This window comes from Penicillium psychrosexuale (assembly GCF_028828465.1).
Source record: "Penicillium psychrosexuale strain IBT 29551 chromosome Unknown utg000005l, whole genome shotgun sequence".
Classification (NCBI taxonomy): domain Eukaryota; kingdom Fungi; phylum Ascomycota; class Eurotiomycetes; order Eurotiales; family Aspergillaceae; genus Penicillium; species Penicillium psychrosexuale.
Window position 1 is genome coordinate 2,242,803 of NW_026643190.1, and position 22,893 is coordinate 2,265,695.

General features: G+C 49.7%; 10 protein-coding genes across 10 annotated transcripts; 4 read left to right on the forward strand and 6 right to left on the reverse strand.

Moving 5' to 3' along the window:
* Positions 1 to 237: 237 nt before the first annotated feature.
* N7518_009770 (uncharacterized protein) lies at positions 238 to 4,193 on the forward strand (the record flags this gene model as incomplete). Its single annotated transcript, XM_057190696.1, has 9 exons — positions 238 to 350; positions 406 to 935; positions 994 to 1,097; positions 1,152 to 1,304; positions 1,355 to 1,469; positions 1,519 to 1,610; positions 1,660 to 3,072; positions 3,249 to 3,557; positions 3,612 to 4,193. 9 exons carry the CDS (start codon positions 238 to 240, stop codon positions 4,191 to 4,193), a joined length of 3,411 nt encoding a protein of 1,136 aa, XP_057038352.1.
* Positions 4,194 to 5,052: 859 nt separating this feature from the next.
* On the forward strand, positions 5,053 to 6,104 carry N7518_009771 (uncharacterized protein; the record flags this gene model as incomplete). Its single annotated transcript, XM_057190697.1, has 2 exons — positions 5,053 to 5,546; positions 5,600 to 6,104. The coding sequence occupies 2 exons, from the start codon at positions 5,053 to 5,055 to the stop codon at positions 6,102 to 6,104; spliced, it is 999 nt and encodes a 332-aa protein (XP_057038353.1).
* Positions 6,105 to 6,696: 592 nt separating this feature from the next.
* N7518_009772 (YagE family protein) lies at positions 6,697 to 8,300 on the forward strand (the record flags this gene model as incomplete). Its single annotated transcript, XM_057190698.1, has 2 exons — positions 6,697 to 8,170; positions 8,224 to 8,300. 2 exons carry the CDS (start codon positions 6,697 to 6,699, stop codon positions 8,298 to 8,300), a joined length of 1,551 nt encoding a protein of 516 aa, XP_057038354.1.
* Positions 8,301 to 9,209: 909 nt separating this feature from the next.
* Positions 9,210 to 10,003, reverse strand: N7518_009773 (uncharacterized protein; the record flags this gene model as incomplete). The annotated part of the gene is made up of 2 exons (XM_057190699.1): positions 9,210 to 9,518; positions 9,647 to 10,003. The coding sequence occupies 2 exons, from the start codon at positions 10,001 to 10,003 to the stop codon at positions 9,210 to 9,212; spliced, it is 666 nt and encodes a 221-aa protein (XP_057038355.1).
* A 407-nt stretch (positions 10,004 to 10,410) lies between these two features.
* Positions 10,411 to 11,551, reverse strand: N7518_009774 (putative mitochondrial phosphate transporter Pic2; the record flags this gene model as incomplete). The annotated part of the gene is made up of 5 exons (XM_057190700.1): positions 10,411 to 10,462; positions 10,518 to 10,641; positions 10,691 to 11,341; positions 11,402 to 11,407; positions 11,461 to 11,551. 5 exons carry the CDS (start codon positions 11,549 to 11,551, stop codon positions 10,411 to 10,413), a joined length of 924 nt encoding a protein of 307 aa, XP_057038356.1.
* Positions 11,552 to 12,542: 991 nt separating this feature from the next.
* Positions 12,543 to 14,062, forward strand: N7518_009775 (DUF3716 domain-containing protein; the record flags this gene model as incomplete). The annotated part of the gene is made up of 3 exons (XM_057190701.1): positions 12,543 to 12,879; positions 12,945 to 13,277; positions 13,332 to 14,062. The coding sequence occupies 3 exons, from the start codon at positions 12,543 to 12,545 to the stop codon at positions 14,060 to 14,062; spliced, it is 1,401 nt and encodes a 466-aa protein (XP_057038357.1).
* A 438-nt stretch (positions 14,063 to 14,500) lies between these two features.
* N7518_009776 (putative C6 transcription factor) lies at positions 14,501 to 16,319 on the reverse strand (the record flags this gene model as incomplete). Its single annotated transcript, XM_057190702.1, has 3 exons — positions 14,501 to 15,331; positions 15,393 to 16,136; positions 16,260 to 16,319. 3 exons carry the CDS (start codon positions 16,317 to 16,319, stop codon positions 14,501 to 14,503), a joined length of 1,635 nt encoding a protein of 544 aa, XP_057038358.1.
* A 1,205-nt stretch (positions 16,320 to 17,524) lies between these two features.
* Positions 17,525 to 19,678, reverse strand: N7518_009777 (F-box/WD repeat-containing protein; the record flags this gene model as incomplete). Its single annotated transcript, XM_057190703.1, has 4 exons — positions 17,525 to 17,716; positions 17,770 to 18,481; positions 18,532 to 19,172; positions 19,229 to 19,678. The coding sequence occupies 4 exons, from the start codon at positions 19,676 to 19,678 to the stop codon at positions 17,525 to 17,527; spliced, it is 1,995 nt and encodes a 664-aa protein (XP_057038359.1).
* Positions 19,679 to 20,126: 448 nt separating this feature from the next.
* On the reverse strand, positions 20,127 to 20,460 carry N7518_009778 (uncharacterized protein; the record flags this gene model as incomplete). The annotated part of the gene is made up of 2 exons (XM_057190704.1): positions 20,127 to 20,299; positions 20,340 to 20,460. 2 exons carry the CDS (start codon positions 20,458 to 20,460, stop codon positions 20,127 to 20,129), a joined length of 294 nt encoding a protein of 97 aa, XP_057038360.1.
* A 309-nt stretch (positions 20,461 to 20,769) lies between these two features.
* N7518_009779 (Mn(2+) transporter ATX2) lies at positions 20,770 to 22,050 on the reverse strand (the record flags this gene model as incomplete). Its single annotated transcript, XM_057190705.1, has 3 exons — positions 20,770 to 20,947; positions 21,001 to 21,939; positions 22,001 to 22,050. 3 exons carry the CDS (start codon positions 22,048 to 22,050, stop codon positions 20,770 to 20,772), a joined length of 1,167 nt encoding a protein of 388 aa, XP_057038361.1.
* Between the last annotated feature and the right edge of the window lie 843 nt (positions 22,051 to 22,893).

Below are 22,893 nucleotides of genomic sequence, written 5' to 3' on the forward strand. Positions count from 1 at the left end.
AGAAACTGTGAAGTTTGTAATAAAAAAGGAAATCCCGCTTCATCGGCTTTCGCTCCAACTTTTTTTCTTTCTGCCGCCTGTGGCGCAGCCCCGCCTAGACCTGAGCCCCACCGCTTTTGATCGCGGAGCTTGCGCCACACTTGCGCGTCCAACAAAGCTGTCCTTGAAACAAGGTCGTTTTTACGAGGAGATGCTGATATCGCGATATCGCGGTTCATTTATGTTATACTAATTCCAATGAGTGGTCAGGGCTCAGGTGGCGAGGGCCAATCTGGGACGCAACTAGGATCTGATCAAGACATCCTTCAGCCTCAAGAAGTGAATCGGGAAGCCGAGAGGTTACATGAGCCGTATGCCTTGGAGCCTCCACCTTTCGCTACGGCGCTGATCAGGTTATTTATTTAGGATCTCCTTCAAGCGAAAACAAAAACAACGATCACGGTTCAGTCTATCTAACCTTCTCTCCCCTCCCTCCGGCGGATCGGATACTGGCTTTGGCTCTCCGGCGCCGCAAGGTGGTCAGAACGGCGATGCGTCGCCACTCGATCCTTACGCGCCGATAGGGCTCAATAGTGGCGCTGAAGCCTCAAAAGATGGCGCGCCATTGGACTGGTACGTGGAAGGCCCAGGACGACGTGTGGGCTACGACGACTTCACTGCTATCGATTGGATCTACGAGTATACCAAGGAGCGGCAAAGGAAACGGCTTCTTTACTCGAGTGGACAGGGTCTATTAGGCCATGCTCGTCGACTGCTTGACGCAAGCAATGTCTGGTTAGTGTTGATTGCGACAGGCATTGCTGTAGGAATAATCGCTGCTTCTATCGATATTGCAACGGATTGGCTAGGTGACCTGAAGTCCGGATATTGCAAAAATGGAAGTGGAGGTGGCAAGTTTTATCTCAACAAGAGCTTTTGCTGCTGGGGTCTCGATGGTAAGCCGATGGCGTCAAGTCTCCACAAGTCTCACTACTGAATCTGGATTTGGTATAGATCAGTCCAAGTGTTTAGACTGGACACCTTGGGGGAATGCATTAGGAGCAAAGTCCAGTGGAGGGGCATATACGGTTGGATATGTCTTTTATGTTTCATTTTCGGTAATGATGTCTCTGTCTCTTACCTTTAGGGCTCTATTGACAGTACATATCTAGGTTTTCTTTGCTGCATGTGCTTGCTTCTTGGTGCGAAATTATGCCGTTTATGCTAGACACAGTGGAATCCCCGAGATAAAAACGATCCTCGGTGGAACTGTCATCCGACATTTCATGGGACCATGGACGCTTGCCATTAAATCACTAGGCCTGGTGAGTCAAGCTTCTTCTTGTTATAAGGCATTTTTGCTGACAACGATCAGTGTCTTTCTGTGGCTTCCGGTCTATGGCTAGGTAAAGAGGGCCCACTTGTGCATGTTGCATGCTGTTGCGCGAATATCCTGATGAAACCTTTTGAAAGCCTGAAAGGCAATGAAGGTACGTGATTAATTCTATATTTCCCTCTGCGCATTTACTCATTTCACAGCACGCAAACGAGAGGTTCTTTCTGCGGCTGCTGCAGCAGGTATATCAGTCGCATTCGGGGCACCCATCGGAGGTGTTCTTTTTAGTTTGGAGGTATGAGCCATTTTCAATCTTGTCCTATATACTTTGCTGATTATTCTAGCAACTTTCATATTATTTTCCCGACAAGACAATGTGGCAAAGCTTTGTCTGTGCCATGGTCGCAGCTGTTACTTTGCAAGCCTTGAACCCATTCCGGACAGGTAAAATTGTGCTGTATCAAGTCACCTACACTCGAGGCTGGCACCGCTTTGAGATCATCCCGTTCATTATTCTTGGCATCATTGGCGGCCTCTACGGTGCATTCCTCATCCGCCTGAATACTAAAATCACCAAATGGAGGCGAGCTCGGACTTCCTCTCGGCCAATCATCGAAGTGGTTGTCGTGGCTCTCATTACAGCTTTGATCAACTATCCAAATCACTTCATGCGGGCTCAGAACTCGGAGCTTGTTCAGTCGCTGTTCGCCGAGTGCAACAGTGTGACATATGATCGATTTGGTCTCTGCGCCACGGGATCTGCCTCAATCGGCGTGGCAATCTACCTGGTCGTTGCTGCTTTACTTGCCTTTTTCTTGGCTTCCTTGACATTTGGACTTGAGATTCCTGCGGGTATCATCCTTCCTTCGGTCGCTATCGGTGCTCTTTACGGGCGTGCTCTGGGCATTATAATTCGCTTGTGGCAAGAATCTTATCCGCAAGCATTCCTGTTTAGCAGGTGCGAGCCAGACATTCCATGTGTCACACCTGGCTTATACGCAATTATCGGGGCTGCTGCTGCTCTTGGTGGTGCTACTCGAATGACTTTGTCAATTGTCGTTATCATGTTCGAATTGACCGGCGCGCTGACCTATGTCATCCCGATCATGATTGCTGTGATGCTGTCCAAGTGGTGTGGTGACATCTTCGGGAAGCGAGGTATCTACGAGTCATGGATTCGACTAAACGAGTATCCTTTCCTCGATCATCGCGATGACACCACTCCGCCAGACGTATCTGCCAACCGGGTCATGACAACCGTGGACGATATCAGCATCATTACTGCCACCGGTCATACTATTGCCTCGATCCGCAACCTCCTAGCTAACACTACATATCGCGGATTCCCCATAGTATCAGACACGTCGAGTCCCATCCTTCTAGGCTACATCACCCGCAATGAGATTTCTTTTGCGCTGAAATACTCGACCTCTGGTACAGCCCGCAACCTCTCCGACGAGACACAGGTCTTCTTTTCGCATCAACCTTTTGCAGACCCTAGTGATACCCTTGATCTACGACCTTGGATGGATCAGACACCGATGACATTGAACAGTAACATCACCTTTTTGATTGTTTTGAAAATGTTCCAGCGCCTTGGCTTGCGTTATGTGTTATTTGCCAACAAGGGTATTCTACAAGGACTACTGACCAAGAAAGATGTTTGGTCAGTGCTGAATGGCGTGGAAATCCGCCGAGAAGAAGCCCTTCGAGACGAAGAATACCAGGATTTCGAAAATCGTAATGAGGCTGAAGAGGTTGGTTTGCTTGATGGGAATGATACATCTAGTCTTGGTAGTTCGCTGAGGCGGGATTCCCTTTGATGATATTTGCTACCATATTGCTCGGTGTATCTTGATTTTGTTACAATGTTCACGAATATTCACTTCAAATGATGCCAGAGAAGTCGCTACGTTATGTATGGAGTACGTAGCAGGTTATCGAAATAAAATTGCGGCTTCGCCCCACCGCCTTTCCGACCCCACATATTTCTGTCGGTTTTTTACAACTGACCGCCCTCATCTCTACCGGTACGGCTACTGATCTTCCTACCCTTGAGGAAGCCATAACACCGGAAGATAAAATGATGATCGATCCTTTTGAGGTGCGCATGCGCTTCACTACACAGCTGCAGCACCTCAGTGCTGCTGTGACATCATCGCAGAAGGCTGCGCATTATGCGCTGAAGTACCGTGACCTCGATGAGGATCTTCACTCTTGCATCCTGGAGCAGCTTGAGCGGGTAAGAGCTCCGATTTCATTGTGTGTTGATCTATTCTGACTTTACATGTGGCAGAACAACATGAACAATCGTGCGAACATCATGTACTTTATTGAACACCTCTGCGAAATGGCCATCAAGGAAAACTACCTCCCATACGTGCGCATGATGCAACGAGACATTTTGCGCGTGGTCGACTCGGTCGTTCCTCCCGATGGCACCGGCGCAGCCAATGTCAAGCATGTCCGTCACGTCCTGAACGGTCTCCGAGCGAAGGAAGTCCTCACCGCCGAAACCGTGGCCGAGATCGACGCGGCTCTGAAAGACCGCGATTCCCATCCCTCCCACCTGGATCTTGAACATGAGGAAGGCCCCGAGGGAGGCAGCAAGTCGAAGTCTGAGAAGCCCCAACTGCGCCTTGACAAGAAGCAGATCGAGCAGCGCATCGAGGAGGACCGGGAGCGCAACAAGCGTCAGCGCGAGAGCATGTGGGCCATGACTGGCAGTGATCAAGACGAATATAATCAGATGTGGGAGGAGCTCAGCCCCATTGGGGAGGACGACTTTATCCGGTCTCGTGAGGAGGCCCTAGAACGCGCCGAGTGTTTTCGCAAGCACGAGGAGTTTTATAAGAACCTCTACGGCATCAATGAGTAATGATTTCCAGGATTTTTTTTACGGTCTAGGCGTTCAACTTGGGGCTATATACAGCGTTCTTATCTTTCGATGGAGTCTACACACAGGGTGGTATCATTTGCATCTGGTTGTACAATATTCAAGGTTCATGCAATATCCATTTCCACTCGCCTTGGTCCCTTGAGCGGGGGTAAAGGACTACTTTTGACATAAGTTTTATCCCAGCAGGCTTGCCGTAATCAGTATATAGAGGTTATGCTTCATTGCATATATGTTACTTGTCAAGAATCGTCCGCCTATGTAGTTGGAAACGACATGATCCGTTGGCTCGATAGTAATATTTTAGAAGTCATTTTCAGATATTTTCTTTCTTGAGTTTTGGGGTAGACAGCAGAGAAAGGTATGACTCTGTAGATGACTTGCAACAAATAGCTCAAATTGCTTGGTTTGTGCTCACTGGGTTCTATCTGGCAAAATCCAAGCAATAAATGTCAGGTAAATTGTGTTTTCATGCGACAATATACGTTGGATTTGGTAGTGCTTGTTGGACACCGACACCGATATATATTTTTGACTTTGTAGAACAATCCGCTGTTTGCGCAGATACTTGGCGCCAATTGATGTTTAGAGAAGGATAAACTTGATAATCAAGGCTAGCTGAAGAGGATTTAATTAATTTAAAAGAAGATACTCTACTTGCCCACCAAGTGAAGGTGAAGTAGACGAAGTGAGGTGATAGCAAAGTTGCTTATCGTCTCCGCTCTCGGGAAATCTTGATCGCCGAGAGATTTTTTATTTTTGCTTCACTTCTTAACCAACACGAGGAGCCGTATCCCCCATTTGGGTTTCTTGCTTTATTTCTCAATTTCCTTCTTACTCTATGTTTGCTCACTTGGTCACTGCTGCCAAGGGTCTATTTACGCGACAGCCCGAAGAAGAAGAGCCCCAATCCGCCGGCACCTCTGCCACCAATTCCAAGATGGCGACAGCTACCCGACGCGCAAATGTTGCGACTGAAGTTGCGAGTGGAAAGCGCAAGGCGCAGTCAGCAAGTGCCAGCAAGACCGAGGACCAGCAGACCAAGCGGAGAAGAAGAAGCGATCCGAAGGCTACTGGAACCGCAGATGCTACGAAACATATCCCAGAGAAATCTATCGTAATTGGGGATAAAGCACCTGCGGGCAAGAAGACTCGATTTGGTAGCGAGGAGCCTGAAACACTCGAAACACAGCCAGAAGAGATTTCGGAAACACCTACACAGGGTGACGACGACGAAGACGATAGTGACGATGATGCGCCAGAGACCATTGATAACTCTGCCCAGCTATTGAAAATGAAGGAGCAGGCTAAGAAGCAAGAAGCTTCCAAGCAATTGTACGTATGATTTTTATTTGGTAAAGTTGATGTTGACTAATGATTTTTCACAGAGAAGAGCAACTGAAGAGAGAGAAGCGACGGAAACTCGATGAGCGTCGTAAGTTGCAAGCTAAATCGATTGTCAAGCCCAAGGAGTCTCCAACCGATGACATGCGTTCCGAAAGCACCGCTACTCTCCAAGGCACAACTACCCAAGATGCACGACGAGCCGCGCTTCCTGCTTTGCTTCCCGATGACATCTTGAATGCCGAGTTCGCCATTCGCCCTCCTACACCCCCGGCTGAAGATCAATTTGCCATGCCTCAAAAGTCAAATAAGTTGCGATTCCTAGACAAGCAGGACAAGCTTCCCAAGGATATCAACCTGGGAGATGTCTCTATCCGGGTGCTGGATGCGCCATCCTCAAAGAAGCCCTCAAAGCCCGCGCTGGCCCCTAAGATCTCCAAGGCCGGACGGAACCTCAAGAGTGGCATGCTTCAGAAGACCCGTACCATAGCTCAGGGCAATGGGCTCCGACAGAAGGCAGGCGGTCCTTCTGGATTTGTTCGTCGGTGAAATTGAAAATGGTCTACGGCCATCAAAAGCGAGTTTTGTTCAGTGTCACATATCTTCAAACATAGCTGGAAGTTGCATCTACGACCTGGCAGTGTCAACGGGGGACATGCTCACTTGCATCGACTGATGTTCCTTTCGGGGGGTTTCGATGCCCGATTGGACATGCAACCAACCCCGCGTCTACTGCAGCCATTTTGTGATCGGTCATTGAAAAGGATTTTTGTGCAATTGTTACTAGGGTTGCATGGTGTTCGGAGTAAGACCTGGTCTGCAATTCAACTTTGGGGAGTTATGTATATAGAATTCAGTCAATCATGTCTAATAATGTCTGGCAATAAAGTCCTTCCAAAAGATATAAAGATAGAACTGTCGAAACCTCGAAATATAGAGAGAAGCGTCGAAATTGAAATGATACAAAAGCGCCAAGGACCGGACTCGGGCAGATTCTCAGATTATTAAGGTGGACATCTTTGGCTTCTCAACGTTGCCAGCTACCTCTAGCTTTTTCCTCATCACTTTTTGCTTCTCTAGCTCCAATTCCATTCGTCAATGGCACACGGCATATAACTCTACACCTTTTATCTCTTTTGCCATGGCGTCTGACGCAGAGAATTCTCCTCTGCTGCCGCAGAACTCGTCCTCCAATACGTCACCACGGGCAAACCGGACATCGCGGTCGGTATCCTTCAATCCGCTCACACAAATCAGCACTTATGGCACTGCCTCTACCTCCGATCCAACATTTCGGCCGTTGCAAACAGGCTCACCTCCTGTGCAGAATGTCAACGCCCAGCCCCGTCCTGGCAGCCAGCCCATGCTCTCGGCATTGAACAGCAAGCTTCGTCGTCGCAATAGTCATGGGGCTCCCTCTAACGTATCGAACACACCACATGCGGCATCTAAAATTGGACCGCAGCGGACAACCAAAAAAGCACAAAAACTAAAACTGTTGCCGGACCCTGTCACGGAAGAGGGGGAAGAAGGGTCTGAAGGAGATTTCCCTCGGGATGTCTATTCACAAATAACTCGCATCAAGGACCCTGCCGCACGAAGCCATGCTGCACGATTGGGTAAAGCCGACCGCGATCGCATACCTCGAGTGACAGCTTACTGCACGGCCAATTCATATCGACTTGAGGGCGTTATCAAGTTCCTCAAATCGCGGAGCAAGACTCGCGGAGCCAATCCCAAGCTGTATGATGAATGCGTGTACTCTCCTTTTGATTACGAGTACGAGGAAAAGCAGAACGCACGTTTATTAGATCCAAATGGCAATGGACACCATGAGAGACGACCCAGTGAAAGAAGATACTCGGATAGTGCCGTGGAGGTTGAAGACAATAAGAAGACCAGAAGAGAGGACTTGATTGATCTGCACGACGAGCGCGGTCACTCGAATGATGCCGACCAGGTAGTCGCCAAAGACACTCCTGGTATTGACACCACAATCCACACACCTGAGGTATTCCTCTTCGACTACGGAACGGTTGTAATATGGGGAATGACGCCCGCACAAGAATCAAGATTCTTATCCGATATCTCCAAATTTGCGACCTCCATATTGAGTCCTGATGACACGCAGATTGAGAACTTCAATTTCTACTATGCGCGTGAATACCAGGCTAGGATCTACAACGACTTCATCTCTCTTCGCGACCCGCGCAACAACATGGTCAAGCTGGCGATCTCTCATGCTCTGGCCCAATCGGTCAAGACCTCGCTTTTCGAAGATCTTGTGTCAGAAACAATCACCGACACTGCACCGCTACCTGCCCAGATCGCGCAAACCGGTAGCGTCAATCTCACCCGTCGGCAAATCAATATGCAGATTGGAGAGCTCTTCATTCTCCGTATCAATATTCACTTGCAAGGATCTGTCCTCGATAGCCCTGAACTCTTCTGGGCAGAGCCGCAGTTGGAACCTGTCTACCAGGCAGTCCGAAGCTACTTGGAGATGGATCAGCGTGTTGGTCTGCTGACGGAACGGCTGGATGTCATTGCGGATCTGCTTGCAGTCCTAAAGGATCAATTGACACATCGCCATGGCGAATATCTCGAATGGATTGGTAAGTCTCCCAGAGTTATGATTTCTAACAATAACCTAGCTAACGAATATCAGTCATTGTCTTGATCGCCGCAGAGATTCTCGTGGCTGGAATCAACATTGTCGTCGATCTCTACGCTGGAGTAGACTAGTCCACGCTTGTCTCACCAATCAATTGTGCTATGAGTATTAGGCTTTTATATGCTTATGTGCCTTTTCATACAATCCAATACGACTCTCTACATCGACAGCCGAGCCAGGAACACAGCCTGCCAGGGGGAAGCACCTAACAAAAAACACACCCGCGTCTAATCTTCCTGACCATCAACCCTTGCAATCTGTATCATCTTTCCAAACTCGTTATGTCTTCACCTGTACATGACAGAGGACATTCATACCCAGATAATTATCCCATTCTTGTTTCCAATAGTGTGCTGTCTTTCTTACTGGTATTGGAGTTGACGTTGGTTCTGTGACGGGGAAAACGGCGTTGTGATCTCTGTACAGATGGTGTCAATCAAATCAAATCGAATTGCTATGGGCCTTTGCGGACTAAGTTCGGAGACGTTTTCCAAGGTTAAAAATGGAACTAAGTATTCGTAGTTCGTACGTCCCATCGGCGCTATGATGTTGAGCCGTGCTCTAAAACTACAGAAATCCACCTTTCCATTGTCACTAGCCTTCCACTTCCTTTACTGTCTGCTTCTACGCACTGACTTGACTAGTAGTAACCATAACAGACTCGGGAGTCTAAATGAGCGACATCAAAAACCCACGAGGAGGAGCCAATTACTTCATCCATGCTTTCAGCATGCGATTTCTCGGACGAATTTCATTTCAGACATAGACACCAGGAGACCGTATAGTAGTGGAAAGGCCCAATTAAGGCCCACCAAAGGAACGAAAACAAAAAAAGAAAAAAACCTAGCAAAGTAAACCAGCACCGCATCCGAACCCGATGCATAAAACCCTCAAATGAAAAGAAAAATAGAGTCTCAGTCCGGGCTATGCAAAGCCCAGAAAGGAATTAAAGAAATACACGACAAGACCCAAGCCACCCACTAAGCCTGCTCAACCTTAGGCTCCTTAACCTCCTCCCTATCCACATCCATCGGCGTAGTCCCGGCCTCAGGACCAGCCTCAGCAGCAACAGGAGTCTGTTCGGCAGAGCCACCACTGCCCGTCTGCACACGGAAGGAATGAGTAAGAGACTCCTGTGTCGGAGCCGGCGCAAGACGGGGTAGGGCAGCAGCAGCGGGATCTACAGATTCGGGATGTCCATCGTGAGCGGGGAGATCATCGTCCAGGCCATCGATGCCGGTGGCGTTGGACTTGCGGGAGCGCTTAACGCGTAGCGGGCGTTCCTCGGGCTATCCAATATAAAGAAAGAACACAGTTAGCTTGGATCAGGTAGACAGACGGATCAGGGAGGAGAGTATAGGCCGGGCAGTGGGTCTGTGTAGGTTTCTTAAGATGTGTGGATTATGCAGATACGTACTGTGCGCGGCTGCTCATCGGAGCTACCCTCCGTATCGTCTTCCAGAAGCACACCAGCCCCATGTGCAGGATTCATCATGGCTGCGGCGCGGGCACGCAGTTCCGGGTTTGCGGTGCCTGTCTTTGCCTCGTCGGCCATGCCGGTGACCTTTGTTAGACGTTCGAGGAGCATGCAGGTTTCCAGGCGCATTTTCTGGATGTATTGGGAGCCGCGGCGGTTGCGGGTGCGCATGATTTCATTTTCGGCTTCGACTTCGGCGAGGCGCTTCTTCAGCGCTATGCACTTGCGCTTGTAGGCGATCTCCACGCTGGGGGGATTGGCTGGTGGGATGGAGGAGGGTTGGCGGGAGGCTTCCATTTTGGTGAAGAGGGAGGAGGTCGGTATTTGTGTGTGGAGTTGGACACGGTAGTTTGAGCTTCTTGGTCAGAGCTCGAAGCACAATGCGAAGGGGGTGATGTGGAATATACAAGGGAGGCAAATGCTCAGATGGTAGACAGCGGGATATAGTATGCCTATATCAGTCGTTGATTAATCGTTGGTGACGAGAGTGAGTACGATTGACTGAAATGGTGACCCGACTGAGAAGTGCCAAACGTCGTCGGCAACAATGCGATGACCTCCAACATTATTCTGCCCCGATATCGAAGGCGGTCTACACATGCTGGTTTTAGCAATGTTTATCCATTTAACTCCTTGCTATATACACAATTTCTCTAGAAAAAAGAACCCCCAAGAACCATGACTATCTAAGAACCATGACTTATCTAGTGACCTCCAGTGGTGGGAAGTCCAAGGAACACCTTGAAAGAGTCGTAGCTGAAGGATGTTAGGCATCGCTATGCACGCAAATTAGAACGGAGCAAACACTTACATGAGCCATTGGAAACCGGTCAAAGTTCCCAGCATCACAATACGAACAGGCAAACCGTTCCATAGACCGGGGAAGCCAATTTTCCCGTAGATCCGGGACACAGCTGTCATCGCACCTTCACCGGCTACACGGGCAGTTAGCATACATCAAGACTGCCAAAAAAAAAAACTCACCTTTACGATCAGCATTCAATTTGCTGACCATGACATCTGCTGGATGGCTAACAAGAGCACAGAAGATTCCAGCAATGTAACCACCCAAAAAGCTGACACCAGTCTGTTGTAATTGACTGTACTCTTCCTTGGGCTTACCCATAGTGCGGTAGATGAGCTTGACAGTCTCCTCGAAGGTGGCAAACTTGGTCATGGTATAAGGGATCTGTCTGGCCCACAGAGGGTACAATCCCTTGTACAAACCAGCATAGCCCTCCTTGGTGACGATCTTACCCCAGCCCTCGCGCATACTGGAAGCGAAGGGTGGCAGCGTGGTCTGCATGCGGACCTTGATAGCTTCCATAGGGCACAGGGCCATATCAGCAAAGAATTCAGCAGTGGCACTGGCACCGAGGAAGACCAAAGTGGGATTGGCATGCGGGAACATCTGGTTTCCGTAGATGTACTTGAAGTACTCGTACAGACCGTACTTTCCAGCACCCTGCATAGAGTAGCCCAGGAAGGTCGGGGACCAACCGAAGAAGACGCCGTGGAGGCCTTCTTTGGAGAAGATAGTCTTCCATGCTTGGACGTTGGAGGTGTAGATCTTGGGATCAACCTGGCGACGGCATTTTACGAGGTCGAGAGGTGTGACAGCTGTGTGGGTAGGTCCTATATGGAATTGGGTGTCAATTGAGTGGGTTAGTTGCATATTGGAGAGCTGTCACCTACCACAAGCTAGAGTAATATTGTTAGTGCGTGCCTTGGTGGGATGGGGAGCTTGGACATACCGATGACTCCGCCCAGTGCACAGCTGGCAAAGTACTTGAGCGAATTGGGCTCGATCTTCCCAAAGGGAAGCCTGCGTTCTTGTGTAGTCATGGTGTATACTGTAAAGAAGAGGGGAGAGGTGTAAGAAGCAAAGTCCGAATGCTTCCAATCTTTGTACCTTGGAAGAAACTACGGAGTATGTCGTCAGTGGGCCTGTGCTTATCTCCGCACCTCCCGAGTTTTTTCCTTTTTTGGTGTCTTCGTCTACTCCATACACCTCCAGGTGCACTGTTGTTGATTTACTGTCTTTTATTGACCTCGATTGATTCTCTGCATATTCTGCAAATCAACTGACATTCAAGGGCATTCACCATGGTCCTATATAAATGACGTCAATGATATCCGGCCAAGTCCGGTGCTACAGTGGTATACAACAAGCCGACTTAGCCGGAGATCCCTAGCTTCGCTTATCTGAGCTTACAGCTGATACAGAGGAATGCCTCTTATACTTATCCCCAAGGACTACAACTACAAGGAGATCCCGGGAAACAAGAGAGTAAGAGGATGTAAAGCCCTTGAATTAACTACCTGGATCAATGCGGTTATATTTAGTTAGTTGAGATAGATACCTTGTTTATCAGGTGTCTACCCGCATTTAGCCTCAATGACGTACAACATAGTTAGTGAAGAGGGGACCCCTGAGGGGCACCGACAGCCCTGTCTGCGAAACAGGTGTGAGAGCAGAGTCGTCACTGGGAGAAGTAGGGTGCTAGAGAGGAGAACACCATGGGGTGACTACTGAGAATGGAAGTGGAAAGGTGTCTGCGTTGCTATCTATGCCTCAGGAGTGCTTTTATCACATAGCCGCTTAGTCATCCTGCTCTGGAAACCCCCACTGCATTAGTTACCTTATACTCAACCCGCTACGTACAAACTAAACCTTTCGGGATTAGAAAGGGATCATATGGTCTCTTTTTACGTTCCTTCCAAGTTTCTGAACTGTGAGAGCTGAGAAGTGCTGGACGATTTCAAGTCCGAGCTGTTCACCAAAAAGGAAACAAAAGGCCTTTCAACACGTCTGCCACGAGTTCAGACGATAGCTATGGGTCGCGTGATTCGCTTCAAACGCAACTCTCGAGGGTCAATCGCTCTTCAAGACAGCATGCTTACCAACAATCTCGCCCAGGCAATAATAAAAAGCTCCGACAGTTCTCCAATCTCTTCCAACTCCAATTATCCCGATTTCCTACAAGCCTCCGAATCTGACAGTAGTGACGACGATGCGACTGATTATCCATACCAGACGAACGGCGAATACGGGACTGATGCCGTGACGACGACGCGTAAGCCCGCTGCTCAGAAGGAAGACCCTGGCCCGTCGGTTCGAGCCCGTACGGCCGCCGAGCTCGACGCTACCATCAAAGCGCAAGTCGAGGACCGTGAGCACTATATCCATTCTTTTTTGGCCCTGCAAGCACGCGCATTCGCTAATAGGGTTCTTAAGCTCACTACCCGGGCCTAGACACTGCCGGATTGCCTATGCTGCGCAATTTTCTAACGGCAGCCGAACGGAAAATCCGCGATTTGCACCCCGAGCGGACCGAACTGGATTGGAAAAATAGCCAGCCCAGGCCGTTGAGATCTACTTTGTATCGGCGTGCAGTGCAGGGGCAGTTGTGTGGTCTCGAAGCTCCAGCGGATCACAAATGTACGCGCTGCGCCCATGGCAAGGGTCAATTCGAGCATTGTCGGATAGTTTTCGCGAACACCAAGGCACAATGGATGTGGGCATGTGCTAGTTGTGTATTTTTTCGAAGACCCTACCAATGTTCATTTCGTACGTTGTACTCTATACTGTGGACGAAGTACGATAATACTGATGTACGAACAGGTCCTGATGTATCTCCGAATGTGCCCGCGTGGGTTATCGCAGCCGTGGCCGAACGCGAGCCCTCGAATCCATTGCTTTGCACATACTACAGCGCAAAGGATATAGCTACCGCCCTGGAGCTCTCGAAGTCGACTAGTCGAAATCTCCCTGCACCTGTGGCCCACCCGAACCCCGAACAAATTGATGACGAATACGTACCCTCTCAGCGTGAACTACAACAATATCCTCATGCAGCTGTAGAAGTGTCTATTGTACATCCCCCGACACCTCAACCTACCATTGAAAGTTCACGCGTGCGCGGAAACATCGTCTCAAACGGGACACCCGCTACTCAAGATACAGACGAAGAGCAACCCGCTAAGCGCCGAAAGTCAAAGGTTGGTCCCATAAGGGTCGACCGGAAGACCGCCAAGGACGCGCCTAAACGTCGCAAGTCGGAACTTGGACCCGCAAAGGCCAGTGGGGGCGCCACTAAGGACGCACCTCCTAAGCTCAAGAACGGAGGACTCCCATTCAACACGACCTGGTACAACTCGCCTCTTGAAGACCCCGAGGTGTACCGTATGAAGGATAAAGGCCATGCCCTTGATACCTACAACGACCTTGCAGCCATCATCGCTCGCGCCACGGAGGATTACAGTCGGATGAAGGCAGCACTGCTTAGGAAAGGGTTCTTGCCGCAGTCGGGTGACGAAGAGTCGGAAGAGGAGAACGTGTTTGCTGTGGACTGAATGCACTCGGAGTTCTAATGTTTATATTGATTCTGAGATGCCACTAGTACTAGACAATAATACGGCCTCTGTCCTTGACGAGGTGGAATAAACTGATCCATTTGGTCTCCAGAAGAGATTTGGGAGGATATTTTTGTTTTTTTTTGTATGAGTGTTATAGAGAAATATGAAAATCAACAGCCGCAGAATATAGAAAATATCTGCGGTGAAAAAAGGTCTAAAATGTGTAAAACGACTTTTCCATGTATAACATGCGACTGGCTCCAAGTCTACCCAGCCGTATTCAGACGATCTGGTGCTGGTCTGGTGCCGTTATGCGTTTAGCATAGCATTCAGTGACTGAAACTCTCCCAAGAGCCTTTTTCACCTCAAGTCATAGTGGTACAGCATAGCTCTCAGATCCCGCGCAATCGGCAATCCAAATCACACGCATCAAGTTTAGTTATCCAGATCGTACGCACCGCGTGGTAAATCCCAATCAAGAATTTCACCTTGCGCGTCCTCCTGCTCTCCACGCATGCGCTCCGCCTCACGAGCAAGAACCAACGCCAATTTAATGCCCTGCGTAGACCCGACACGCGACAGCACAGTGCGGATCTGCTCCCCCTGTGCCGGGGTCGGCAAACCAGAGGAGAGAATATACCAGAGGGGCCAGAGCAAGCCGTAACCCTGCGCGGCGCGCATTTTCCACGCGCTATCTGATTTATTCGGGCGGCCGAGGGAGTCGACGTCAGCCAGCGCGAAGGGGATGCTGCGACAGACATCTGTGGTCATTTCGCGGATCACAGCTTTCAGAGCTGCCTCGTCGAGAACGGGCTCGGACTCTGGTCCGGAACTGGAATCCGAGGAATCGGAGAATTGTTTGTTCGCTGCCTTGATGGAGATAAGTGTGGTGTTTAGGCCGAGGAGAAGATGCTGGACCATCACGCGCACTGCGCGGTAGTAGTTCCAGATCACGACGTTGGAGAGGCGGTTGTATGTTAGTAGGAGCTCGCCCTGTGCTGAGTAGACGACTAGTGGGAGCCAGCGGTCTGGGAGGGTCTGTGTCCACTGGGAAGTTTCGATGTCGTACTCGAGGCCGGCTCTGATCCATGATTCGATTGCTGCTTGGTCTGGGAGGTTTGGTGGAGATCTTATGTATAGGAATAACTGGCAGAGCTTTGATACGGTGAACATGAGCCGCTCGACTGGGTCATTGGTGTTGAGCATGCCGAGGTCCCATTTGATGTCGAACCGGGGCTTGTCTCCCAGTGCAAGTATTTCAACATACTATACAAACGTCAGTCTCGGACCGATATTTATACGGCCCCGATGCCAGAGTCAAACCTACCGTGTGAGCATAAGCAAATGTAAGCATATCTCGACCACGCTGATGATCAATCAGTGTGTTTCCACGGAGCTTCATCAAGAACTCAAACCCGGCCGTATGCGAGCTGAGTAGCCCATTCCGCTCGCCCGAGATATCCTCATACAGCGAAAGCAAAACAACCGAAGCAAACGTCTCATCCTTAACCGCATTAGCCGGCGACGCCAATGCCTCCTGCAAGCCCCGCAAAGCCCGCCCATAGCCCTCCCGCGCCTTGTTCATGAGAGGTGGGGCATTCTTCGCATTAGCGAGAGTCATCAGCGCCGTGGCATCGACCGCCCACCGCAAACAAGGAGACGGCGATTCGCTGCTCTGGCGACCGAGCTCGCGGGCGTACAGCGGGGGTAGATATTCGAGGTGTCCGCCATCATCGGCATCAGCTTTGATGGTGTACTGGTCGAAGAAGTAGCAGAGTGCTCGTTGTTCCCAGCTGGAGTCAGCGGGCGAGTATAGCGTCAGCGTAGCCCTGCCATGGTGTTTGACATGTGAGTTTGCGCGTCGGTGGTGCGAGACAGCTGACATAGATGAGTCCGGCGTTGGGGAGCCGTTCTGGCTGTCGGAATTGCTATGGGAATTTACACCGGCATTGCTCTTCACCAGCCGCTCGACTTTCCTGGTCTCGTTGCGAAAGACAGCATCCGGCCGGTACCCAGGACATGGCCGGCCATAGATGATGCAGTTCCGGCACTCCGGGTGTGCTTCATCGCACTTGAAGGGAGGAATTTAGCATTTGACCTTTCAATGCATGCAAAGAAGAAAGATAAGTACAGACACAATACAGGTTCATTGGCGGGGTAAATTCAAAAACAAATATTGAAGCTCGGGACATACCTTTATCTTCCGCTTGCGACACAGGTAACATCCGGTACTTGGCTTGCCCCCATAGACCATTGTTTACCCGCCGGCAGTCGTCTAAGGAACCTCTTCGACTTGCGGGTACTTTGAGCGAAAGCGCAAAGGGGACTGCGAGTTACAGACAGGTCGGACTCAGATCTGGGTTTCACAAAGGTCCAGGACGGCCTATGTCATCGGTGGTAACTGGATCAACTCGGCTGCCTAGTCAAAGCGAAGCACATACACATCTTAAAGGATGTACGAATGGCTTTTCTAAAGCAAAGTTCTGTATTTCAGTAACCAATGCTCGCGTTAAGGTCTAGAAGATGATGCCGGGACATTCCCCGAACGGGGTGAGCCAGAAACCCGCTTAGTCATTCTAGGTCTAGGCCACGAGTTGGACATTTGGACATCGACCGACAGCTGGTCGAATGTTAGAATGGGACCGCTAATTTTTAGCGCCTCTTGGCCCAGAGGAACATGTATTAATCCGAATTCCGAGAGCTCGGCGAATGTCAGACATCAGCGAATGTCGGGATTCTTTTAGGGGTTATAATACCCTAGTACAGAAGAAGATAGGATTTAGTGGTAAAGATAATACTGTAAATAATGATCACGGGGTCTTTATGAACGTCTATTATAAGCTATGAAGACATCCTAGTATAAAGAGAGATCTCGACATTCGCTAAGACCCCTCTGAGCAGATAGATGGTCGAAACGCGGATTAACACGGATTAATATATTTTCCTTCACGCTAAATTAGCGGTCCCATTCTAACATTCGATCAGCTGTAAGCCCTTTGGACATTTGGGCTTCAAACTTGGTGAGATGAAAAGTAGGAATGTAAATGATAGATTTCATCGGACTAGATGGTATATAAATCACATTCCCAGTGTTCCCAAAAAGGTATCATGTACTCAACCAGAAAACACTCCGAAATGGCCGATATGAAATAAGAACAATGTAAAAGAAAGGCCTCACAACTCCAATATGGCAACTTCATCAGTCTGGATAAAGAACAAGACACAGTAACCAACCAGATTTGTTGACACCAAATATGCAACCGTTTGGTGCTCTAGAAACACATAGGGAGGGACGCCAGTAGCTCATTCTGAAGGCAAACCACCCACTGTTGAAAAAAACACACCGCGCTTAAAAAGATGGGAAGAGAAACATGACAAAATAAATGGATATGCGTAGTCGTTAGATGGCAGGATATCAAAACGCATTTGGATCTGTTCAGACCAGCAAATGCTAAGGGATTAGGAGGGCGCGTCTGGCATAAGTGCATCGCTATCAGTGCCTAATGGGATCGGTGCGGGAACGGAGCAGAGGGTTCGACGTCGAGTCGGGACCAGATCGCGGTCATTAACAGAGCTTGTGCCTGTAGTGATTAAACCACTCTCACTGGCTGTATCATCGAAATCATCGGGTGGTGGAGAGAAAGACCAGACCTGCGATATATATTAGAAAACATATTCTCATAAGACATAACATCGCCACATACCTCCATAACAGTGCGCCCAGATCGGCTGGCCATGATTACTGCCTTTTCATCTTCAAAAGCAACCCTCCAAACCGCCTCGGCCGGAGTAGAAAGCTCCCGCAGTAGCTGACCAGTCTGTAGGTTCCAAACCTTGACACGGCCATCGCTGCCACCACTAACAATGCGAGTCTTATCAAACTGAAGACTGGTGACACTGTTATCGTGGGCCGCAAGACGGTGAATCGGCGCCATCTTAGTCAACGACCAGACGCGGACAGAGCCATCCGAGCCACCTGTCACTAGGGTGTCGTCCCGCATCTGTAGCTGACCAACCAAAGACGTATGACCTTGTAAAATGGCGTGGCACTGCCCAGAGTGCGGGTCCCAAATCCGGACGCTAGTATCCAAACTTCCTGTCGCGATCCGCCGGCCGTCAAAGGCAATAGCGTAGATCTGACTGAAATGTCCTGAAAGGGTGCGGAGACAGCGACCTTGAGAGATGCTCCATATACGTGCAGTCGTATCATAACTGCCTGACACGACTAGATCACCATGGACGGCTAGACACCTTACACTGGCTTGGTGTCCAACGAGGACGTTACGACATGTCCCTGTAGCCAGATCCCATATACGAAGGGTGGTGTCTCTGGATCCTGAGATGGCGGTGTTCCGATCTGACATCTTTAGACAACGCACGGTTGATGTGTGGCCTCGAAGAAGGTGGATCCCCGCGCTATCATGTGTTAGTTTTTGTTCGTGCAAGCCGTAGATGTTCTGTCTTACCCAGTAGCCATGTTCCATACTCGAACTTCCCGATCGCAGCCTCCACTGACCAAAATATCATCCCACGGGACCATTGCCCATACTCCCATCACATGACCTTGAAGGGTCTTTTGGTTGTCACCGTTGGTATCATATACGTGGATCTTCGCATTATCCAACGCGACGACAATATACTTCGGAGTGAGGTGAAGACTTGTCACCACACCTTGGTCAGGAGTGATATGGCGCTGGGTGCACCGACCACCTTTGTTCCACGCGGACTCGACCATGTATTTTTGTTTGAACTGTGAACGGTAGGAGACAGGTCGGGTCCGACGTCTTCGAGAGAAGCTTGTCGGAGGCAACCATTCTCCAGAAAGCGTGCGGGGTAGCTCCGGTGCACTCTCCGTGGCCTGACCACTGGATGCGGTCAAGCGCCGCTGCAGTCCGCCAAATGTACGTGAGCCGGAAACCGGGTCTACGGGGTGGGCGGTGAATGGGTCGACGAGGTCCGCTTCATCGTCCAGCACCCGTCGCACCGAGTACGCATGTTTCTCGCACAGGTTTTTCCAAGTAATGTCATCGTTTAGTAGTTCTCGCCAACGCCGTGATACTTGTGAGGCTCGGGCGAGAGTCTTGGGATCGTCGATAAAGGAGAGAACCTAAGCAGACTCAACATTAGTACTGTATAATAAGAGAACTCGACCAAACGGCTCACTCTTAAGCATAGCTCATTAGGGAAAACCTGAAATGGGTCTTTCCTCAATCGAGGTCCAACATAACTCGATACAAAGCTCAGATGCTGGCTGTCGCATATGTCCAAAAGGCCCTCCAGGAGTTTCTGTTTTCGGCCGTTGGATAGAGTACTGAAGTGAATGCGAAGGCTTAACAAAAAGCTAGTCTCTTCGTCATCGGTTGTGTGCCAAGTTGGTGGTCGTTGATGGGGGGTAGGGCTGGGCGCGGGTGTCGGGGGTGATGCGGGCGCTGAAGGAAGTAGGTTGGCGGGTATGGGAGTGACGGTGCTCTTGGTGCTGAGTGATCTGGATGGAGTACTGGCGAAAGTATTGACTGATTCGTGGGACGGTTGGCTATGAGGGTCCAACGGGTCTGTTGTGTGCGCATTCGACCCATCTCCCATGTCGCTGAATGATGCCCGATGGGAGTCCATGGCCGCAGAACAGGGGGGAGGCCGCCACAGTCTAGGATGATCCTCCCACTTGTCCGTTTTGTATTTATTGATGCAACGTACTGAGCCTTCTAGCGTTCAGGGCGGGCATTCAATTATAAGCGAGTCGGGAGTCAAGAGTATGATGTTCGGGTTTATGAGGAGAGGCTGGCGAACGGCCGAGGGAAGAAGGGAGGTGAGACTAATAATCCTCCGAATGTATCGAGGCCCCCCGTTTTTCTTTTTCTTTTTTTCTTTTTTTCGAATATATCACTTTTTTTTGTCGTTTCTTTTTCATTCAATCAAAGTCCGAAATCGACTTCCAATGAAAAAAAGGCGATGAGGAAAGGAGACAGTTGCAGCGGAGGTGTCGTGATTCTGACAAAGCATGGCCTCGCCGGCACTAGTTCAGCAGATGGGTTTTATATGGATCTTATGTGTCCGACACTGATCATATGTTTCCTCTGCATCTTTTTGCCTTCTGATTTGCCTGAGATTTGCCTTTTAGGGGTTTATGACAAAAGAGGCAAAAGTGAGGCGTCGAGAATGTAGACACGCATGTGGTTTGGCCCAAGACCAAGTCATAGATCTCCGGGGCTGAATCTCGTGAACTGTCAAGGCAACCTGAATATTCACGACGCTCACGATACTCATTAACACCCACGAGGATATAGACCCAAGGCTGTGGATTGACATGCGGCTATCGGAATGGGACCGTGGAACCTGTCAAGAACGCCGGGATGATTCAGACTGACGAAACTGACGAATCTTGTCATCACCGACATCATGGGAAGATAAAAAGTATCCTTCGGAGAAGTCAGACGTCGGGGACCTTGTCATGCTTTAAATATGGCACAGTGACGCTACGTAGCTGTGATCGTGAGATATCATGCAATTATGACCGATATAGCACCCAGCAGTTATACAAGGAAATCTATTCAAACATATCCTCCCGTATCTCAATTTATCTCAGCTAGAATAACCCATCTCCCAAAAGTATCTTGCAATGGGTATAAGCCCTCCAAAATCTAGTTGAAAAGCGAAAATGTAAAAGCACTATGGCGTATCCCCAAGGAATACATACGGGCACTTGCTCAATGAGCATGTCCAATTTGCAAGAATAGTGGCAAGATCATGCCCAAAACAGATGCAATCAAGTCTCTCATGGACTTGTCTGATCCATTCTGGTCTCGGTCACCATATCCGTTAATAGGAAGTTCGCGCGGGGATGAGCCCGGGCCGTTTTCTTGCATGGTGTGCATCGCAACATACCTGCACGGGTTAATAAAAAGGTCTATGGTTATGACCGAGAAAAGAAGACTCACAAAAAGGTACCCCCAGAGAAAAGCAGTAGCATTCCAGTGCGCCAGTGAGTGCCTGCCTCATCGGCACCGGAAGATCCCATCATCTGTACAAAGAGGAAAGTAGCCAAGGCACCGAAAGGAGCTGCCAGACTGAAGACCAGCAAATGCGCTCTCGCGGTGCGACTTGACAGCCCTTGCTTGAGCAGGATGGATGTTAATCCGAAAGACGCTGGAGCTTTATGCACCATGATCGCCAAGAATATAATGAAACTGAGCCCGGCATCCGAGCTGGAAGCGCCTAGAGCAATACCGTCCGCCGCGGCGTGGATCACTAGGCCGGTCGTGGTCGCAAAGCTGTGGCCACGTCTGGACGCGTGGTTCGCATCAAGCAGTCCACCATCGCGGGAGGGGGAGGAGCCCCGCCGCAACCCAGATCCAAGGTTATCCAAAGAGATATGGTAAGGGGTCCGATCGTTCTTTGTCGGCGCTGCGAATTCGGGCAGTTTATCGACGAGGTACATCAAAATGAAACCGCTGACAAGGGCGATTCCGACCCACGCATGTGGCGAACTCTCCTCGTCTCCGTGGATTGTGTCCTTGGCCGTTGTTTCATCCGAATCCTCCTTTCGGACATGAAGTGTTTGCGACCCGGAGAGTTGGTCTCTTTCCAGAAGAAGACCCGGGACAGGGGTATCGGACGGTAGGGTTGAGGCGCTGTCTCCGTTTGGGCCAAACGTGGCTGCCACGACTGGGGCCTGGTGCTGCCATTCAATAGCGGTAGCCCGTGTACTGTGTTGTTTGCGAGTGAGAGCGTTCGCGCTGTAGAGAGTTTCAATGCCCTCGGGGATAATCACGATCAGCGACGTCCCCACCAGAACACCCATACCAATCGATGATATCAAGCGGAGTTGAGAGGGGGACAGTGTAAAAGCCAGAGGTAATGAGCCGACGACAAAGGATCTGCCAATCATGAGCATTAGCTTCCAATTGAACCTTAGGTTTCCGAACACAGGTAGCTCACGTAATTGCCATCACAATGCTCAGGGCGAGCAGAGTGAATAGTCCCTCCATGATGATCTCGCAGTTCACTCTATAGACTTTCTATCATGGTGAGGGGAATTGAATAGAGGGTCCAGAGGGAGTCTGGAGATGTGTGGTTGCGTAAGGCGTAAGAGGCCAAGGTGTTGGAAGGACCCGGGGGACCCACGTAGCTCAGGTACCGCTTTCAAAACATACCAGGGGGAAATATGTACAAGGTATGAGCAACATATGCGTATTTAGAAGGGATATTTTATTCGACAATGCCCTTGAAAGGCATGCATATAGGGCTTGTCCTTGGAAGGTTTATTCTAGAACATGTTGTATGTTCTCCAGCCAGTGCAGCCACACATCTGGCCTTAATGCAACCATCCTTGCTTGGATCGATTCTTTCTGCATTTACTCCTCCTTTCCTTGTCTAAATCACTTTACTTTACCCCTGCTATGTCTATAGCAAAGATAATCGAGTCGTCATTTAATATGAATTGTTCAAGCCGCGAAAGCCACACAAGCCACTGTCGGCCACGCTTGCACATTGATACTCCATGCTGATTCAAGAACACAGCAGTCACCTATGCTCCACTAGAATACATATGCAGAGATCACAGACCACAGACCCAAAGCCGATCGACCCCGCCATTCTTATCGCATCCGAATCTCCGGGTCACCGCTACCGTGTGGACCCTTTGGGAGTCGAAAGCCCAAGTATGGCAGATATCTTCCTGGATGCTGGCAGACGGAAAGGACAACATACGGATACATATACAGGTATCAAATACATACAACGGCCACCCATAGGTGCTCAAATATCCTGTCGTGGCTTCGGTGAAGTCGACGAGAGACAGATCGAGCCTAGAGACCCTGTGAAGCGCTTGG